The following is a 21669-nucleotide window of genomic DNA, read 5'->3' as shown; positions in this document are numbered from 1 at the left end:
GTTCATAACCTTAACATTTCTCAGTAGTTCAACTCCTCGTTTGCAAAATGTCATATTTTTCACTCCATTGTCTCTGTGGTCAGTTCCAATAGCAGAAAAAAAAAGAAAAAAAGAAAAAAAACAAGAATAATCCCATATCGTGAATTTTAGGAGCATTCAGCATAACTGGGCTGTGACCTCAGCTGGGTCATGAAGGTCTTAAACAAGAGTATGAACAGCTGCTCTCTTGCCTATTCTTACGCCTTGCAAGAACAGAGCTGAAGGAGTCTATAAATCAGTCAGTCATGCTGGCAATAAAGTCATTCAAGATTTCCAGTAAAAAACTCTTTCTATGAGACCACGAAATCCTGTATGAGTTCTCAAATATGAAATGATCAGGGATAACTGTAGAGGATCTCTGGAGTAATTTCAGGGCCAACTGGTCAAATTCAAGCTCAGCTGATGGACATCACCCCTGTAGTTCTGACTGGACACATTATTAATAATTTATTCTTCTATACTATTGCACGCTCTTGCTGTTTCCTGTACTCAGCTAACTATGGTAAAATATATTTTATTTCTTTTATACTCTTTTTTTAAGGTTCAGATGCTACAAAAATTTTGTAATAAAGAATTTTTGTACTTTCTGTAAACTTGCTATTCTCTGCAAAAATATACTGTAGAAAATCTTCAGATAGGAAGAAGCATTTGGAGGTAGTTTTAAGTATACCTCTGAATGGGCACAGTCATACTTCACTGATAGTGCTGCTAGTTCACTCTGAGCAGTCTCCGCTGCAGCTCGATAGTGGTAGATCTGCTCTCTGGTGACAGGAATATCCGAAAGGAAGTTATCACGAGACTCCTGAGAAGACAGAGTGTAAACACATCCCATAAACACTGAATTTTAAGCATTTTTGCTTCAGCGTTTTCTAAACATTATAGAGTATATAAGCAGAGCCACTCACATGGTTGTTACACGGTTATTGTTTGAATTCAAACAAAAGTACTCTTTGTCAGAGAAAGGACTTTCTGTTATTTACATGAGCCAACTACATTCTAAAGATCCCTCTAGTACAAACCACTCCCATTCCTCCTTTGATCCATGTCAGCTTTTATCCAGAGCACTGTTTGGCAAGAGAGTCCTCAAGTGTCTTATGCAAAGAGCCTCTTTGGTTTTCAGACTGCAGTTACCCTGCACACTCTCTAAATTTTGTGTTGGAAGAAATGCTGACAAAAGGCAAAGACTATCAGTCTTCAGCTCGTGATTTTTCACCTTTCAATCATATCTCACCTCTGGTGCTTCCCTACCAGGTTGACAAAGCCACTTCTCAAAGTTACTTTCTGGCTTGCCCAGTTATGCTCTTCCTTCTGGTCCACCAAGGCTAAAGGTCCTTTTGGACTCCATCAAGTTTGGATGTAACTTCAGGTTTCTGAACAATGTTGGTGTTTTTTCCCTAGCAATCACCATTACTGTACTGACTTCTCTTCATTCATTCTTAAATCCTTCTAACAGATGGTAAGCACTGGCATTGTGCTCCCAACACAATCTCATTCACACCACTTGCAAGACTACAATTCTTTCAGCTGTGCTCTTTAGATTCTTCTTACTACACTTTCTCATTTTTCTGCGGTTCTTCTAAAGCAGAGCACAAACGTGGTGGATTTCTCGGCCTTTGTTATTCGAATGTTTCAAGGTGTAATTTAGACCTGAGGTCTTGATAAGAGTTTAATCAGACATAACATTTTTCCCCCCCGAATTGATAGTGACTACAAATGATGTAATTTAACATTTTGAGAACAGGAGTCTATTAAGGTGATGCTAGGAGCACACGTTAGAAGACAGAACAAGAGCTCCCACGCAAGACAGAAACAAAACCCCAATCCTAAAGCTTTTAGGTATGCATTCTAAAATCCAAATCTGCTCCTTCACTGATGAACACCAATGAGCAATGGAAAAAAACCATGAGGGATATGATTAAGAATACAACCAAATTCTGCATTAAAGGGCAGGTGAAGCAGAGAAAAGCTAGACAGATCTGATTTATCAGGCATCTCCAAAGTCTCTGTTAGTTTAATCAGCACACAGAGGCACATATGTGCATGCATATACACATAAAAAAAGCCAGATTTTTAATTTGACTGCCATTCCTTACAAACATCAGAATTCTAAAGACTAGCAAACAAACAACTTGGAACAATTCACAAAAATGTTCAATTTTAAGAAGGAAATTCAGCAGTGTTTCTGTTCAGTGGACTGTATAACAGGATGCGTAACCCTTATTGAAAGAGCAGCAGAATTCATTTGCTCCAGAACAACAACAACAAAAGTGATCATCACATGGCATTTGCAATTTGCCTGAACTGTTTTCTCACAAACAGCCTGTTTCCACTCTTGTACGCTCTACAGGCACCATGAATGGAAAACAAACTGGACCACAAACCATTTTAAGAATGGTGGAGCTAAAGACAACTGCCTGAGGTCGCAGAAGGAGACCACTCCTAGCTTAATTCACACCAGTTGTTTTGATTTTTTCCCCTTTCTTTCCTCTATTATTCTTTTAACCTTGTTCTCCTGAAAGAGGTGACAGAGCAAAAACTTATCCAGCAACCTGGGAATAATGTAATTAAAGAGCTGAACTTCCTGATTATCATAACTGCACATTGATCAGAATGGAAATAAAGAGGCAGGGAATGCATAGCTCTCATTTATCTTTTAACTGTCAGAAAAACCAGTTCCCCAAAACAAAACATACAGAAAATGTGAAAAGTACATATTCTGCTGACATAGCTAACTTCCCATTGACGGTGTAACAGTTGACACAACTGACTGCTAGGAAATACACAAAATGCCAGCTGCTTGATAGAGTCAGCAGCTGCTGTTACCTGATTAATAGGATGTGTATCTAGCTGAAAAACACACGTTAAATCTGAAAACATGCAAACTGACAACTGGAGCTTACAACTTAGTAAAACATCACAGAAACTTCTGGACAGCGTTTCAGGGTGTCTACTCAACACTGCACTTTCAACAAAGCTTTCTCAACTAGAAAAAAAAAAAAACAAGAGAAACATAAAAGAAAATAGCACCGCATTTTCTTTCCTGCAGTTCTCAAGTACTGCAGCAGTCTTGACAGCTCACACACTACAGCCAGTAACACCTACTTCAACTTTATTGTCCCCTATGGAGTTACAGAGCTCTTCCTAAGAACTCCCTGTCAGCAGTTTCCTCTCTTAAAGCAAGTAGGGCGTAGCTTGGATGCCTTTCCTTATCTCAGCTTTGGCAGTGAGTTGCCTGTGCAGACAGCTACGCGATAGCTTGATAAGAAAGTTCCAAGTTCTTTAAGGTATCGTTAAGCCAGAAACCTGGAGCATCCAGAGTTCACCAGAGGTTAACGGAGACTCTTGCACATATTATCTTGAAGTTTGTATGACATGTAGCCCTGCTGCTTTCTTCTACACTGACAGAGATTTCCAGGATGAGGTAAACTGCAAGTTCAGTTCCTATCCATTCTAAGCAGAAAAAAAAAAAGAAAGTTTTCTAAACAGGTGAACATGTAGCAAAATAACCCTTTATCAAGAAACATATACAAAATTCCCTGAGGAATAACACAGAACTACTAGTTCAGACTGCAGCAGAAGATAAACTACTTCGGATTATCTTTTATAACATTGTCAACTCTTTAATCTTTCTTCACTTCAGTAGCAGACACTGGGTTAAATCCATCAAGTTTAATCACATTCATCTCCTTAAAGATGCTCAATCCTTCTGTTTCACAAAGGAGTTACCACTTTCATCAAGGCAAACTGATACATGCAGAACAGCTCATGGTCACACATAACAGCGAGCAATCTCTGAGATAAAAGGGCTCCTAATTTTCTCAACACATTATCACAGTTCTGAGAGACCATCTTGTTTGCTACTTTGTCTTCTTTATCGCCTTACTCTGCTTGTTATTTCACATTGTACAATCAGGTGAAATTCTTTGAGGCCAGGTTTTGTTTCATTCTGTAATACAGCAGGGCTCCAAAATCATGGAGGGAGCTGGCAGACAGTGACACTATATTATATATGTAACTACGTTTATACTACTGTACGGATGTAAATTTTCTTCCCTAAATAAACACAATCACTTCTAACTCTATAGAAAGGAGCAATTCAAAACTGCTTAAATAAAAAAAAAAAAATTGCAGACCAAGGTTGAAGAATGAAGACTCTCATTCATCAGAAATAATCAGTGTGAGAAAGCCCCTTAGAGCTGGAACTTCCGAATCCCACATTTGTCATACAAACACAGATGGACGTTAAGATAATTAGCGCTTTAAAGATGTAAAGATACATATCTAGAACGACCTAAAAGAGATTTTAAAATAAGTCAGGTGCAAAAGTCAACATGAATTACCACTTCATATGTACTGTTCCAAATGAGATTTACGGAAGCAGTTCTCTGCATTCTCAAGTGCCTTAGCAAATACAAAGTCAATCACTGTGACACCACACTCAGAAGGCTGGTATGATTATAGCATTTTTGGCAGGGAGTGTGCATATTTTAATATTCAAGTAAATAGCTTTTTATGTTTTGCCAGCAGCTAGTCATAAATCTGGTTATTAGTCATACACAAAACAATGCAATTAATTGGGTATGACTCTACTATAGGGGTAAAATTTATAATGCACATGTGGAGCTTTTGTTACCCTTTAGAAAACTCAGATTTGTAAAGTCTTACAAGGACTATAAAACTTATAGCTCATTACAGTTAAGTGAATAAAGCATTAAAGGAATAAGAGGCAATAGACAGAAAAAGCCTTCAAGTATTATACTTCAATCAGCTCTAAGAAGTCTGGGTTTTGGGTGTTTCTCCCATTCACATTGTGGACTTCTTTGAACTCTTCCCATTTACCTACAAGAAAATGTAGTTTTCATATCACTTCCAGTGCTAAATAGAACTTAAGTCTATATTTACAATGTTGAAAATCAGTAGCTACTTGGACCGTTGGCTTCATTAGCAATTCCTTAGAAGACAAACAACATAAGGTCATTGTTGTTATCATGGTTTTCTATTCCACTTTCATTTTTTTACCAGATAACCACTTCCACCATTTTAGAATCTGGCCTGTAATTCTCAAATCTCTCTTTATTCAAATCAACAGAACTTCAATATTTACTAGATATATACTTCCCCATACACTTCAAAATCAGTCAGCTGTTCAAGTCAGTCACCCCCATTCTGCTTTTGTCAGCTTTTCCTTCATTAACAACATCCTTTCCCACTATACAGCTAATCTCAATCCTTGCTAACACTACTACCACTGCTCCCCTTTCTCAAATTATATTGAATTTAAAAATAAAATTTAAAAAGCCTTATCAAAATAGAAAGCCCTCAAGAATTACCCACTGATTGCTATGCTGAGTGATCTGCCAAGCCCATTTCTTGCCCCTTGCCCACATTGTTGGGCACTGCACTCAGGGCTGGGATTTCTTCTTCACATTGGGGTTGGCATAACAAAAGTAAATAACAATTCACTAACCTTTGTGGACTCTGTTCTTCCATCATTTCTACAGAAAAACAAACAGAACAGATGAACAAAAAAAACAACAGAGATTGAAAAATATTGTAATAGTTCATTTTTCTATGAAACAAAATAAACCCTGAATCTGTAATGTTTCTTCCTAATACAAATTTATATTCATGGGGGTATATATGCATTAAAATTATTCTAATTTCTGGAAATGCAGTGCATTTTCATAACACAGCAGCACAGCTCATTATTATTTCTTGCAACCAGAACGAAGACGACAATCAATATGCATTGCTGGGATGAACGTGAAGTTGAAGAAAAAAAAATCCACACCAAACGTAATGCCCTAAGAAATCACAAGGAAACTTTAGTCCTAAACCTGCTACTGGTTGTGAGGGAGGCTAAGGCTCCCTTCAAAAGAGGAGCAATAGGAATTCATTTTTCATGGGCTTAGCTGCTGTAAAGGAGAGCTTAAAAGCTGTGATTTGATTGTATCCATTCCAACTACAGTTGGAAACATAATATTAAAACTTCATTGCCATTCAGAATCTAATTCACAGCATTTTCTGGAAGAAAAAGAAAGGTGAGCTTCTTTCTCAGTAATACTTTACGTAATTTGCCTTGCCTTCAGAGATCTCTAATTACTTCTATTAGCAACGCTTTATTAACATCAGTCTTAAAAGTTGGAAGTAATGATTCAAAACTATTTCCAGTTTGTCAGTTTGTCCTTCATATTCTCCAACATCTAAGAAATGTCAAATTACTTTTGATCACTTCCCACCCTGTGAAGACCTCTTTGCTTTCTCTGGTTTGTTCCTGTAACCGGGTCCAACTCTCTGCTTGCAGTTTGTGTGTGCAGTTCTGACAAGCTGAGTTATAGGAGGGATACGCGTCCTCTTTTGGTTATACGTCTGTGGAGCTTCTATGCATTGGTGCACCATTCTAGAAATGTGCAAAGCTAAATTGCTGTGAACAGCCCAAACAAAACAAATTACCAAAGAGATTTTCTAAATTCCTTTCAGGAGGGTACTGCCTAGCCCTACCCTCCTCCCTTTGCAGTAATCATTAAAAAGGTATTACTGAAAGATAAAAATCACTGTCCAGGGTTGTTTCTCTACAGAGGAGGCTTGATTAATGGGCCCAGATGAAAGCTGCATGACAACCAACATTGCAGTCTTACCCTCTACTACCAGCAGCTGTTAAAGCATTTCCATCTTTCATTTTCCTCTCTGTTGGGGTGAGGTAACTTTGCATCTAAATATTAAAACAAACAAACAAACGTATTGTAAGACAGAGCAGTTACCTCAAGGTAGTAATATTAAATAATATTTACATTAATTGATATGTTGGGATTTTTTTTACTTCATAGTTTGGCAGCATGGCTAAATTAACAAGTTTGTCTCTCCTGACAGCTTATGTCACTGCTTTCCCAAAGTGAATTATGAGGAGAAGGTGTTGTATTTCATCTGAGAATAGTAAAAGTAGTAATTGCTAATGCAAAAAAAAAAAAAAAAAAAAAAAGGAAATAATGTATAACAAAACTCAGTGCTTATGCAGAGATTTTCACAGATCACTTGTTCTACTGTTTTTACTTCATCAGTGCTGAATAGAGGCAAATGACTATTGTAAGAGATTTGCTAAAAAAAAAAAAAAGTTTAAAAACAGACCATGGGGGAATGCTACCCTTGCAGTTGTCTTATGATGCCTATTGTGTTCTACAGCATTCAGAGGAAGCCAAATATCTTCAATACATTTAAATGTGCATGCATAAACACAGTCAAGATGGATGAGTGCTGCAATTGTATCTGTTGTTTGTGTCCCACAATTTATAAATACATAGTTACTAATGAGCTTTTGAGCACACTATTAACTGTGTTCATAGACATTACTACCTTGACAGCCTGCCTGACTTGAGGTCAGTAGGATGCAGGACGGAGTTACTGCCAATTCTATAATTAAGCAGTATTAACAGAAACTCTGCAGTCAGGTCAAAGCAATCCTATTGAAGGGAACAACAGACAATCTTACTTAACAGAGGTTGTGTGTGTTGACCTTGTGCCTCAAAACAATATGGCACAAGTACAGAAGTGCCATTCAGCTTTTGGGGATACACCGAGCTGTTTGTGCACTGATAGTTCTCCCTTCAAAATAAGAAACTGCTGCAAGTTTTCTGCTGTATCTTCAGTAGGAATGAGCTGGATCCTTCCAAGTCATATCCTGGAGTGTTTCCTTTAAACCCACATCAAAGCCAGAAAACCAGCTTCAAAGGATTAAGAAAATACAGAGAAATAATTCTCAGATAACCATGAATTCCTGCTCCGTGACAGACCCTCCCTTTGCAGCACTTAACAAGGAAAAATGTTGTCCTTGAATCTGGAAAGATAAGCTCTAACGATCGGCTGGAGTGTGCTGAGGTGGGATCGAAGCACATGCCCACCTACATGTAAAGCCCTGCAGCTGCAGAAACTGTTAAAAAAAAGAAAAGAGAAAAGAGAGAAAAGAAAAGAGAGAAAAGAAAAGAGAGAAAAGAAAAGAGAAAAGGACGAAATGAAATTTATAATTGAAGAGATAACCGGTAGGAGCGGCTCACAGCCGGCCGTACAGCCAGGCACTCTCCATAGAAGCAGCCAACGCATTTACCGGACACCAGGAAGGCGTTCGGCCAAAGCCGCCCGAGCAGGACCCCGCCTCGAGTTACCCCAGAGGGGCCGCTGCTCGCAGCCCTCCCGACGCCGGCAGACGCCGCCGCCCCGCGGCCGGTACCTGAACGAGCCGAGGGGCGGCCGAGGCAGCGTGGGACCCGGCCCTGGACGCGCTCATGGCGACCGCCGCGGCGACTCCGTTCCCACGGCAACGCGGGCGGGCAGCGGGACCGGGGCGGGCCCGGCCCGGCGGGGCTCCGCGCTTTTCCCTCCAGCTTCCGTTGCTGCCCTCAGCGTTCTTCTGGAGCTAGTTTCCACTCGTTGTGGGGCAGTACTGAATACACACATTCAGTTACATTAATACTGGATCTGAAGATCAAGGTCAACATGCACACACTCTCCCCATTACAGCCACAATCTGTTTTTTTTTCCTTTAAAACACGACAACAGCAAACTATGGTGCCACAAAGCCACATTCATCAAAACATAGACTCATTTAGGTTGAAAAAGACCTTCAAAATTGTCAAGTTCAACCGTCAACCTCTCTGAGTCCCAGCACCGAACTATGCCCCTTAGTGTCATGCCCACACATCTCTTAAATACCACCAGGATGAGGACTCCACCACCTCCTTGGGCAGTCCATTTCAATGCCTAACCAATGTTTCCGTGAAGAAGTTCTTCCTGATATCCAATCCAAACCTTACCTGGCACAACTCGAGGCTGTTTCCTCACATGCTATCATGTGTCACCTGAAAGACACTCACCTCAGTACAGCCTCTTTTCAGGTAGAGAGTGATGAGATGTCCCCTCCAGACCTCCTCCAGACTAAGCAGCCTCAGATCCCTCAGCCACACTCAGATGCCATGTTTTCTAGTCCTCTCACCAGTTCCGTTGCTGTTCTCTGTACACCCTCAAGTGACCCAGTGTCCTTGTAGCAACGGACCCAAAACTGAACACAGTACTCAAGGTATGATTTCACCAGTGCCATGTGCAAGGAGACAATCACTTTCCCAGTCCTGCTGGCCACACTAACTCAAGACAGGCTACTGCTGGCTCACCTAACTAAGCACACTGTGGGCCAGTTCAGCCAGCTGCCAACCAGCACACCCAGAGCCTTTTCTGCCGGGCAAGAGGCCTGAGTCATACGCCACGCAGGTGATGGAAAACAGAGCCCAGAACTGCAACAACAGCAGCTGGGCCCACCAGCAGGAGGTGGAGAACACAATTTCTCTCTGATTTGCAAGGGGAAGAGAGCTCGGTGCCTGGTAGTGAACTGTCTTTTTGAAGGAAGGCTCACAGAAACATTTTTCCACTGCAACACTGGCCAACAGAACTTCAATAAATCTGATAAAATTGCCCTTCTCCTCCAGAACTGAAGGTGAAGAGGAAATGATGCTTGACCAGCACCATGCTTTCGGCTCAGGCACAGTTTCAGTCTCTTCTCCAAAACTGTGAGACGAGCACTCCACACAGCATGGGGAGAGCAGGCTGCCTTCAATACAGCAAAAATATCTACAGCTGACAAGGGAGGCCCTCCGCCTCACCTGCCTTCCAAATCAAGTAGATAAACATGGGAGCAGAGGAACTAGCATGAAAAAAAACCAAAACCCTTCAGCTGTGCAGGTGTATTGCTGCTGCATATCACTTACTGTGGGGATTCTGTGAGCTGCTCAATTGGGCCTGCCACAATGCCTCCAAGGGATAGGGCAAACTCAGCAGATTTCTGGACTCATTCTGAAGCCAAGATGTACGACACCTTTCATTCGGTTTCTTCTTCCAAGGAAGAAAAATGGAAAAGCTAGAGCTGGTATTATTTTTATTTATTCTTTCATTTTTAGAAGAGAGCTGTAAATGATCATTATTTAGAGACACGCGCATGTATGCTATTCTCAGGCTGCACACTCAACGTAAAGGAAAACCGTGTTAAGGACAGTTTGCTGTTACCTAAACATACAAGTCTACTCTATTTTTTTTTTTTTTACCTCCTCCTGTCTGTGCACCTGACGCTATGTCACTCTTACTGCCAATAACAGAGAATTCTCCCCATCCACACACAGCAGTGCCAATGTAGATACTCACAATATTTTAAAACGTTGCATCACTTAAAAGTGTAGAGCTAGATGATGGAATCTGCCTCAGAGAGTAACATGCACTGAACTGATAAAAGAAAGGGAGGGGGGGAAATCTATTAAATGGGAGAAAATAAGACTAGATAGAACAGAGCAGGGGAAGGAATGCTGAGACAGGCGTGGGGATGAGCCATGCTGGGGCCCTGGCCAAGTAACGTGGAACAGAAGTAGGCACGTGCCCCCATCTCAGTGAGCAGCTGGGAAAAGCCAGGTTGTTACAATTTCAAATGCTGTTAAATAAAAGAGAAGAATGACTGGATAAGACTGATGAAGACAATAGCAGATTTGGAACTTTAAAGGAAATGGTACAGAGAAAAATACAGTACAGGCCAGGCTGGGGAAGGCCAGAGAGTAAACAGTGCAAAACGTACAAGGTAGTAATGAATAGGGAGAAGTAATTTGGGAGCAACATATAAAGCAGCTAACAACACTTCATCAGGCAGTACCAGCACATCATATCTTTATTCCTTTGCTCAGCCAGACAGAGAACAGCTCCTTGCTAGCAGGGTGCAGCAAGGGGCTCGGCACAGTGCCTGCCAGTATTGCTGCAGGTGCAGCCTCACACTGTGCTCCAGTGGTGCAGGCCTTGCTGTACCCAATCCAAGGTGCTACAGCCACACGCTTACAAAACACTGAGCCAGTCAGAACTTGTTCTGCAATTCAAGTATATTCAGTATTTTTGACAGGCTAAATTTGTGCAGTTAGTCTCACATAAAAGCCAGCATAAACCTTCCACATACGTAGACAAAGATTTCTTGTTTAGTCTTTGACTACAGCCTAAACTGTCCCACTACCAGAGCACCGTACAGATGTGTGGCTAAATGATTGTGAAACTTTCTCCCAACTTTATGTGCTTGAGTGCATTTCTTCCCCCATCACTAATCCTGCAGTGCCACAGCTGGTTCAAGAGACAAACTTCAGCTACTTCTACATCTTTAGTGATGTAGAGATAGCATATATTATATGCTACAAAATTATCCGGCTTTAAAAATATACATATATTAAACTGTAGCGAGAATAACAAAAGGGGAAAGAGCAAAGATAAAGAAAAGCAGAAATTTCATACAGCACTGAAAAGACTGCTATAATTTGAGGGAGTGCAATATCTGCCCTTCAAGACATTCCACTAAGAAAGTATCTTGTTACAGCATTATAAACATTTAAAGTATGTTAAGCTTATTTGCTAAATTCTACAGGTAGAGCTTTCAAAAAGGACTCAGTGTTTCTCTTAAGTTTTTATGTTCCCTCTGTAAAGAAAGACTACTTCTGAATGTTTAGTTTAAAATAATTTCAGGGAATCATTTACATTAAATGAAACACTTCATGTTCTATTACAGAAAATATATGGACAGGATTTATCACCCGGAGAAAATAGTTATGCATAATCTCTTGAGTTCATGTACTTAATAAAGTCACTCTACTCTTTAAGCAGAAAATGGTGTTTCATTAATTCTGCTATTTTCAGATGTTGAAAAATACATTATAAACATTGATTAAAAGGCTGAATCAAAATATTAATTTTGAAAATAATAGTCCTCGATTGATGGACACCATATAAAGAAAACCTACTAACCTGAAGCCATTTACATCAATAGCATATTGAGAAGGTGAAGTATTCGGGTTTTTTTATACACATCAATTCCAAATGACACAGTGAATACATATATGCATTTCAGGCACTCATGCAAAAGCAGATAGAGCTGAGGTAAAAGAGACTGTTACACTAGCATGGATTGAAGCACTGAAATACTTACAATTTTTGCTGAGTACATATGGAGCACCCCCAGCTTCATCTGGATGAGGAGCTACGAGATATGGTTTAGTAGCTTGTGGTAGCAATGGTACCGGTTACTATTGGAAATCTGATAGACAAACTGAGGGATTTACTAGCCTTATAAAGTCTAGCTGTTCTTCTGCTTAAACAAAATAGCAGGTGTTTGGTTTTTGTGTGTGTGTGTGTGAGTGTGTGTGTGTGTGTGTAATACTGAGTTTAACTCCATCCTCATTCCATGTGAAACTTCGTATGAACTGGAGAAGACATTGTGAGGGGAGGGATCACTAAACGCCCTAATACACGTCTCTGTATATCTTGCATTAGTCTCCCCCTTAGTTCCAAATATTTGACTTCATTCAAGACTTGGAAGAAATGGGTAGAATCCTGAAAAAGATGAAAAAGATTGGGCAAGGGTAACAATGTCTTCATAGGAAGTTTGAAAGAAGTTTACCGGGAATTGATAAAAGCAGCATAGAAATACTGAATACGTTTATTTTATACAATCATAATATGACAGTTATTTCATGGAAGTGAGGGACAAAAAGCCAAATGAGCCAAACCTCTACAGGAAATATAAATTGTAAGGAAGTGTTTTATTTATGTGCAGATTCAAAACTGTGAAGCTGAGCCAGAATTTAAATTAATTAACCTGTGCTGATTTATGAAATAGATGTACCTCTTCTATTTCCAGGGGTAACAGAAACAAAAATGCATCTGAATCAGCTACAATAAAAATTATTAAATTTCAGAAAAGTTTGAAAACCTGTTCTTGGACACAAACCAAAAAAAAACCCAACAATAACAACAAAGTTGTCCATTGTATAGGAAGTACTCATCTACTGTGCTGGCTGCCATATCGTAAAGAAATAATAGAAACACTTCAAACAATATGTTTTCAGTTTCTTTCAGAACTCTTTAGATTAGTCATAGGTTATTTTTGCCTTAAAAGAAAATCATTTTATACTTTTGCTCTGTAAGTTTGGATAAAAAAGGCTCCTAAGCAAACAAAATATTGAATTAAAGATGAGCAATTCTGTACCAAATTCCACCTCAGAATTATTATGTTATATACAATTTAATTTTTTGGAGTAAAATTTTTTGGTAATTTCTTGGTAATTTCTGTGCAACAGAGTGAGTGAATATTCTTCATACGCTGACAGAATACTGGGGATAAATGTACTTCACATCGAACAAGGAATTAAGTAGTTCAACCGTGAATGGAAATACACTATGAATTTTAAATCAACTGTTTCAACAGCAACAATTGAGGTTTTCAGAACATGAGCAGTGCATACAAAACAAGATTTTTCAACTGTAGTTGAGTGGATTGAAACACTGAAATACTTTCAATTTCTGCTGAAGACATATGGAGCACCTACCAGTTTGGGAAACGACCCTGGTAACTCCCTCAACTGCACCAACCTTAGGAAGAAGTTGTCACATTTATTTCAACAGATTCTCAAAGTTTTGAAACAAACAACAATATTGGCATTATAACAAGGTAAAACTTTTATTGAGACATGGCAGTATTAAGGAAAACAAATAAGGTACTCATATCTATTTCTTTCAAAATCTCAGTGGATAAATAAGCTTTATTGGCATTATACAAAATCCATTTCAGAGGAAAAAATGCCAGGAACTTAGACCTGAATTATTTCAAGTTGGTTTTCCAGCCATGAAAACAGTATGAAGTTTGACATTTGCACACAGTTACAGAATTTGTTTCTTAAAACAGTTTCCAGCCACACAGTCAACTTATTTTCTGCATCAATTTCTTTTACAAAGCCTCGCCTTACAGCTTCAAATGCATATAGAATTATTGTATATATCTTACCTAATGAATTGTCAAGTCTTCAGTTTCATATACTGGTTTTCTTTGTGCCTGTGACACTACTTTTCTACTGTTTCATCACAGATGGAAGTCACCATTCTCTCAAAAACTGATTTACAAATACAGTTGCTCAAAAGGTAGAACAAAAAACAGAAGTCAAAAGACAGTGGTCTGTGGTCCTTGGAATCACTGAAAATGCCCTTATTTTTGATGTAAGTAATCAAGTGGCATATAGAAAAAAAGAAAAAACCCTCAAGAATTTGTTATGCAAATCAGTAGCTCCTGAGTTATGCTGTAGAAGCATTTTGGGCAACCAGTTGTGACTGACGTACAGAAGCAACTTTCTTGAAGACTCAAGAAAATAATTATGGAGTACTATAGCATATGCTGTTGCTATAATATATGCTTTATACTAATAACAGTAAATTCCACTTAAGTGCTGTAGGTGCATGTTGCCCTTTCACAAAGCTGCATTAACACAAGAAGTTAATACTGAAAATCTATAACTGGACTTCTTAAGTGGATAGAGTATTTTCAACTAAACTGTAACTAGCTCAACATCAGAGCACAGTGCCTCACCAGAATAACACTACGTTGTGGCACGGGAGAATGTAACACTGGCATTTCAGTATCACTTCTTTTCCTTATCAGCAATGCAAATTTTACAACAATACAGCTAATCAGAAAACAGAAAGGTATGATGCATACTAAATTATGTCTATAAATGGCACTTTGCAGTTACAGCTATAGGAAGTTAAGCAATTTGGAAGATATGGCTGTGCATTCTTTATATAATTGTTGCATGTAAATTTCCAGACTTCTCTTTGTGAGGGGTTAAATATATGCTCACTTTATTTAGGTTGAATTGGAAAAATTAACTTTTTTCCCCCCCCTCTATCCTCAGTGTGGTTTCATGCCTTACATTACATTACAAGTGCTAATCTAAGATCTACATGTCTTACAATACTCAGGCAATCCTGCTTCCCCACAAACATCAACACAACAGCCTCCAACAAGAAGACTCAGTACTACTGTGCAACTACTGATGCATTTCCTAAGTGGTTTAGAATTTGTAGGACTATTTATCACAACTTCAGAGTACTTGTTGCATTGAGTTCCCAGAAATAAAGAGCCAACTTGGGAACATAGAGACAGATTAATAGCCAGATAAAAATGCAAGCAAGTTACTCAGCACCTGCAAAGACTGGGAATAGATTCGCCTCTTAAGCAAAGGATTGCCTTAAGAATGAAACAATCTTTTTTTCTTCTTCTTCATTACACGCTTTTCAATCTGTTCAGCAGTTTAAGTGAGCACTGTACAAGTAATCTGCACACAAAAAAAAAAATCATGTTCTTTCCATTATTTTGGACAAGGCAGAAAGTTTTTATTGCACATATTCCACAACATCCACCTTTGTATGTGCTCCTGACCCAAAGCTGTTGCTTCAAAGTGCATTTGAAATAAGTTAACAGCATCCTCAAAGATGAGAAACTGAGGCTCCAGTGCTCAGACTCATCACTACATTTATATGTTTTATCAAGGCTGGAGCCTCCTTGAGCTCCCTCCAGACAAAGATGAGCTATCTGACTTTCAGCTCTCTTAACTGGATTTCTGACTTACACATTCTAATCAAGTGACTTATGATGAACACGAATTCATCTTCTAAGAGTCCTAAGCCAGTGGCACAAGGGAGATGACAGCACTAAGCCCACCTCTCAAAACTAGAGCCCCACCTCCAATATCACATTGCCTCAAGAAAATCCTAGCATCTTAGTTCTTGAATATTTTACCTTGCAACTTTAAAATATATTACTATACTTTCAGATGTCAGAAGAAAGAAGAACACAAACACAAATAATCAAAGTCATGAGTAACTGGAGAATATTCAACTACATATAGATCTTTATTATATGAACACAGTCTCTTGTAGCAGCAACTGATTCTCTCCATTTTAGAATGATAAATGAGGCATACTTTGCCAGCAATTTCACTTAGCAGAAGGGGATTCCAGTTTCATTTCAAAGCCCAGAAGAGCTACAAAATATTCCATCTTCCCTCTCCAACTTCTTTAGACCTACTAAAGTTTACCCTTGTCTTAGTTTGACCATGAGTGCAGAAATTTCTTTTAATCCAACTTCCACCACAGAGTCATTCTAATTCTCTTGCCAAAGCATTCCAGAATGTAGTCAAATAAAGACATTTCTGTGTCCTCCAATTCGCTGTACAAGATTTCATTGTATCTATAAAACAGAAGGGGAAGATTCTCTACCTATCAACTACTCTTCCTCTCAATAACATAAAGTCCTTGGTTACCAGGGACAAGTTCTGCTGTTAGAAGCCCTGGACAACATCAGAAACAAAAAGACAGACTCTAAGGGTAATTTTACCACCATTTCCTAACAAACCTGCAGCTCTTCTATAAAAGGCCCTAATTCCAGCAATACTTTAAGACTTGAGAGAATCCATTTTTAATTCTTTTTTTAGAAGTTACTGAAGTCTTTCTCCTTTCCTTACATTCTGGGCAAAAAATAAAAAGAAAAAATAAAAATCACAAAATATTACTGAATTCCTACCCAGTTTCAGTGTGAGGTAACCTGACGCTGGAGTAGAAGAGAAGAAAGCGAGATGTAACTCCAACAAGCAGCAACCTGTATGGTATATATCTCTAACATATACTGTACTTCTCAGTGCAACTGGGGCTGCATTTCCCCAATATAAATTGTGGTATCCTAAAATATATATAAGTTGAAAGAGGCAAAAATGCTTCAACCACAATCACTAACGTGAAGGCCACCTTCAATTCAAGCTTGTGTGTTTGTTTGTTTTTCTTATTGTTTTTGGTAGAGACCCTTAAATAAACAATACCTTCCATACTCCTTAAATGAAATTGTCCTTCTTCCTACTGATTTTCTTATCAGATAGGATAACTTCAGTCTTACCAACAAAATAAATAGCAACATTCATTCATACTCTAAAAATCAAAAATTTATATTCAGTTTTCAAATTCTAAATCAACATTTACTAAAAACGTTTATCTTAATACAGTGCTAACTATATTCAAGTAAAGATAACTATTTAAAAACACTGAAAGTGATTTGACACAAGTAACATGTAAAAAGTAATTTATGTGATAAAGTCTAGGTACAAGAAAACTCTTTCAAACAGTTTTAAAATATGATCCTGCAATGACCACATTCAAAAGAATTTATTTACGTAGTTGCTAAAATATTAACTTTCATGCAATGCATGGCACATAAAGAACAAATTATCCTGAACTAAGTAAGTACATGCTAAGATGTGATAAAGGAAATGGTTTCTGAAGTAGATTTTTCACTTCTTAGGCATAAACTCTCATACCCACAGATGAGGGGGGAAAAAATAATAGACAACCAAATATTCATCTTAGACATCAGCCACTGACATTAGAAAAAAAAAGTATATACTGAAATGCAGAACAATTTATGTATACAAAGACAGCTCAGAAAATTTTATGGAACGTCAAAGTCCTAAGGAACAACAAATTATTCAGAAAAAAATGTGCAAACAAGAAATCATTGCTTAAGCCAAACAGAGAAAACAGTCACAACTCTTCTACAACTAGCTGTTAGAATTTCTGGAACCATTTAATTGGAATCAGGGAGTAGCATCAAACTGAACTATCCCATATTTGCCACTTACCATCCATTCCGGCTCAGAAGCCTGGATTTGTTCACCTTGCCCAGGCTTCAGGCCAACCTGAGTGTCAGATTTCAGTGTTCTTAAACTACAGAGAGGTGCAGGATGAAACTTGTTCAAGGCCTGATGAAATGGAACAGTATACTCCCATTTTCTATCACCTGTTAACTTTCTGTAGTTTAGATCACCTTTAAAAAGAAGTAAGTTTGACTTCTGTAGATCAGCATACAAATCAGGAGCAACCTCAGCCATGCTGGAATAGACATGTGGCAAAGTCCAAAACATGTGATCATGGTAAACCCAAACGCCCTTTTTCAAGTTGCCCTCCCAGTTTATCCCACACCTAGACATCCACATATGATTAGCTGACTGGAGCTGTTTAATAGTCCAGTTAAAATCATTCTTTGTTGTATCTGACACATACCACGGAATACTTTTTCCATGGAAATGGACTTCATCAGCTAGCTTTGATGATAACAAGAAGTCAGTCAACACAAGATCACTTACAAGTTCAAATCCAGCATTATCCAAGATTATATCAACTCTAACATTACACTTATCTGTATTCCTTTTTTTGGCATTTATAAGTAGTGACCAAAGTCTTTCCATATCATTCACTATGATGTAAGGTACCATGTCTTCCAGGCATTGTAAAGGACTAGATTTCTGAGAGCTTCCCTCACCAGCTGAAAAAGAGAGGTCACACTTATTGCCCCACAGTGACACCTAAAAAGAGGGAGAGGAAAGAAAACACACAAAAATCACAGTTGGTAAGCCTCATTACAGTTACATTCCAAATATCACACACACCTCAAGATTTTTATTTGCTTCTATTTTAGGGACATAAAGGCTTCAAATCCACATTTTCTTCCAAGTTTAAATAAAATTCAACTTCTTGTACAATAATCTCAATACCAAAAAAAAATCTTGAAAGGAACTAAACAACGCTCTGCATTTATGCAGGCATCAGAAACATGCACTAGCATGTTAGGTAGACATTTCGGATTGACATAAATACACCAGAAAACTTGTGATGTGTATTTTCTACACTGTAATTCCAGAAACCATCAGAGGGAAGACAAAAAAAGGACTAATAAAAGCACGCTAATTTATTACATGAAGTTGAGTAAGAGGCAGAATTTAAAATATTTTTTCCATGAATACGAAAAAGTACTCTCTAAAGAACTTTTTACAAAGACCGATCAAGACTGATGTGCATTGTTGCCAACAATATAACTTATCATAATCCTATGATATTTTGTACTCTACCCAAATGCATTATTTTCCAAGAACAGTTATAAGCTTTTAAAGCACTTCTGGCCCACAGACATTTAACTTTTTTCCAGGCGAGTCTAAAGATTTTTAAAGTGACGGTAAAATGAACTGCTTTAAAATGCTATGGTTAAACAACAAAAGGGCCATCTGGAAATTGACTCAGACGTTTTAGAGATGCTATTTTTGAGGGAGAACAAGCTAAGTTTTCAAACGCACAGCGAAGTATCAGTGGTATAAGGCAAACATCAAACTTAGTGCAGGTGACCAAAGCATAAATATTCCCGAAGCAGCAATGCAGTACATCTGTCAGGACTTCATCACATCTTTACAAACATAAGAACTGTATTTTTATTTCCATACAAACTCAGATTCCTTATAACCTCAAGCATTCATTTGTTACAGAGAAGCACTACTGGTTTACCTGCAGTAGCTTAAAAAGTTCCCCCTGAAGTTGCTTTTCATCTAAATCCTGGATGTTTTTAAGAAGTTCCTGAAAGTAAGTGCATAAAGCAATAATAGCCTCTTGGGATTCAAAGAAATTTTGAGCCTTTCCTTCCTTAAATACGTCAAAGCTGCCAATGGGTGGGCTAAAAATAAGAAGAGAATGAATGTATTAACATACTTTCCACGTTTTCTGTGACAGCACTCGAAACATTTGAAAAGGAAAGGTCAGATCTCAGCTTTTTTAAGCCACATTATGGACTCCGGCTAGATCTTTCCAGTTTCAACTCATACTGGATTCTTACATATTTCAATAAAAACTTGATAACATATCTTGCTAGAACAAATAGCCTACAGGACATCTTGAAATTATTAACAACATACTCTGAAAGCGAACAAGTGTTCTATCATGACTGCACATACTGTAACAATTATGAACTTCATTTTTCGTACGCAGATAATCATAGAACCATAGAACGGCCTGGGTTGAAAAGGACCACAACGATCATGGAGTTTCAACCCCCCTGCTATGTGCAGGGTTGCCAACCACCAGACCAGGCTGCCCAGAGTCACATCCAGCCTGGAAATATAAATTTCCAGATAAATAAAACTGTAACACATAAATGAAAAAGCACAGTGAGTTATCATGCCTAGTGAATTGTGGGCCCATTTTTAATTGGATTTTTGTCTATTGAAGTGTATTTCCTATACCAAAGTCTCTTACAGTGGTAACTCTTATGAAAGCTTTTAACTAAGACTTCAGAAAATTAACATGACAAAGTTGACAAAATAATTCAGCTCCAGTAATGTATTAGAAATATCAACTTATAATAAGAACTATATTTGCAGTTACACTTTTTGACAAATGATTGAACCACATACTTAAGAGTAGACAAATAATAAAGATCAAGAAATGTAAAGCTTACTAATGAAAAATGTTCGTTTGTTTTAAGAGAAATCCAGAAGATTTTTTTTGCTACAAGAGTTCAAATTGTGCAATATACCAGTAGAAACAAAGAAATCCATTACTGTGTTTCTGTCTCCATATTGCTAAGGACAATTCCACAGCGCATAAAGCTTTTAAGCTTAAAACTGTTAATTCCTATCCCTTCACATTGTACTGGTACGTCTTCACGATACCAGCACAACAAACTTTTTCTGTTTAAGTTATATTTAACCAGGATCAGCTCCTTATGCTTGATGCAACGCATGGGCTGCAAACACAACTGTAACAAAGATGATGGTGTAGAATGAACAACTGGTGTAGAACGGGCTACTGAAGCTAGGTGTGCTGCAGTTAAGAACTTCCGATTTTTAGCAGTAGCAAAACAAGTTAGAATGCCCAACAGATTGGTAGGTTAACATATACCTTAAGACATAATTCTAGACTTTTAGCAATACTAAATAACTTCTAAGATCTCACCATACAGTAGTCTGCAAGGTCAAGCTAAACAGTCAAACTTGAGAGACTTCATAGAGAGACTGTCACGGAAGCTGAGGCATAATAAAAAAAAACTAACTTCAAAATCTACTGAACACTGATTTTAAATCTGAGGTGTGAGACAAGGGGAAATTCATATAGAAAAAGCTTAAAACTCTGATTTATCTTACTCCCCATGTCTTCCTTTCTCCCAAAATAAAAATGGGAAACAATAACGTCTTGCAGAGTAAGACACCAAACTAAATACTTACTTCTGTGCTAATGCTGCATGAATTCTTCGATACATGTAACACTCTACAAATAACCAAGGGGACTGAAACCAACTTGGTTCTCCATTTCCATTAGATAAATTACGTTGGTAGTCTAGGTATTGGTTCCACAGGGCAGCATCGGGCAGCTCATCTTCTAGGGGAGTCACAGGTTTGTCTGTTTGCAGTTCATTCCGTAATTTGGAAAGGAAGGATATAGCTCTCTTCTCTGCTTCAACACCCTTCTGAAATAAGCAAAAGAACATTTATTCCTATAGCGACATAGATCAATCTTTCAGGAAATCAATAAGCGATAAGCCTCAGCTGCCACACACAAGTCCCAGAACAACTCAGAGCTTGATTCAACGAAACACATTTGGGTGAATGACATTCATTTTACACATAACATCCCAAAACACACTAGACTTCTTTTTAGATTGGACCTTGTGGTTAATAAAGGGGAACAAAAAACACAAAGGCACAGAAGGGATCTCCAATAGTTAGGGAAAAACAAAATCCCAGGCAAGCAGAAACCTTACTCTTACCTCACCATGTTCTTCAAAGAACTCATTTTTGTGTCGATGCAGAGTGTCAATAACTTTTGTGAGGATCTGGGGTAGTCGGTCTTTAACTGTAAAATATGCAAAGGATCTAAAAAGGAAAGTATCAGAATTTTATTACTGAGAGGAAATTATGAAATATCTACTATTTTCTA

The 21669-nt window shown here is 38.2% G+C and overlaps 1 protein-coding gene across 7 annotated transcripts in view; it reads right to left on the bottom strand.

Moving 5' to 3' along the window:
- Positions 1-21669, bottom strand: part of CCDC170 (coiled-coil domain containing 170) — a 57465-nt gene that overhangs the window by 34040 nt on the left and 1756 nt on the right. The window contains exons 2-6 of one of the 7 annotated variants that reach the window (XM_046939037.1): positions 21500-21605; positions 20958-21199; positions 19246-19411; positions 17553-18275; positions 710-841 (exon numbers count right to left, since the gene is read on the bottom strand). In XM_046939037.1, coding sequence (XP_046794993.1) covers positions 710-841; positions 17553-18275; positions 19246-19411; positions 20958-21199; positions 21500-21605 — 1369 coding nt within the window. Of the gene's footprint in view, positions 1-709; positions 842-3342; positions 3490-5506; positions 5535-6677; positions 6752-8087; positions 8339-13527; positions 18276-19245; positions 19412-20957; positions 21200-21499; positions 21606-21669 lie in introns of those variants that run through there. The other 6 variants (XM_046939038.1, XM_040697556.2, XM_004935629.5 and 3 more) reach the window with 6 other exon arrangements.

This window comes from Gallus gallus, chromosome 3, assembly GCF_016699485.2.
Source record: "Gallus gallus isolate bGalGal1 chromosome 3, bGalGal1.mat.broiler.GRCg7b, whole genome shotgun sequence".
Taxonomy (NCBI): Eukaryota; Metazoa; Chordata; class Aves; order Galliformes; family Phasianidae; genus Gallus; species Gallus gallus.
The sequence above is the reverse complement of the archived record's forward strand: the minus strand, read 5'-3'. Positions and strand labels throughout refer to the sequence as shown.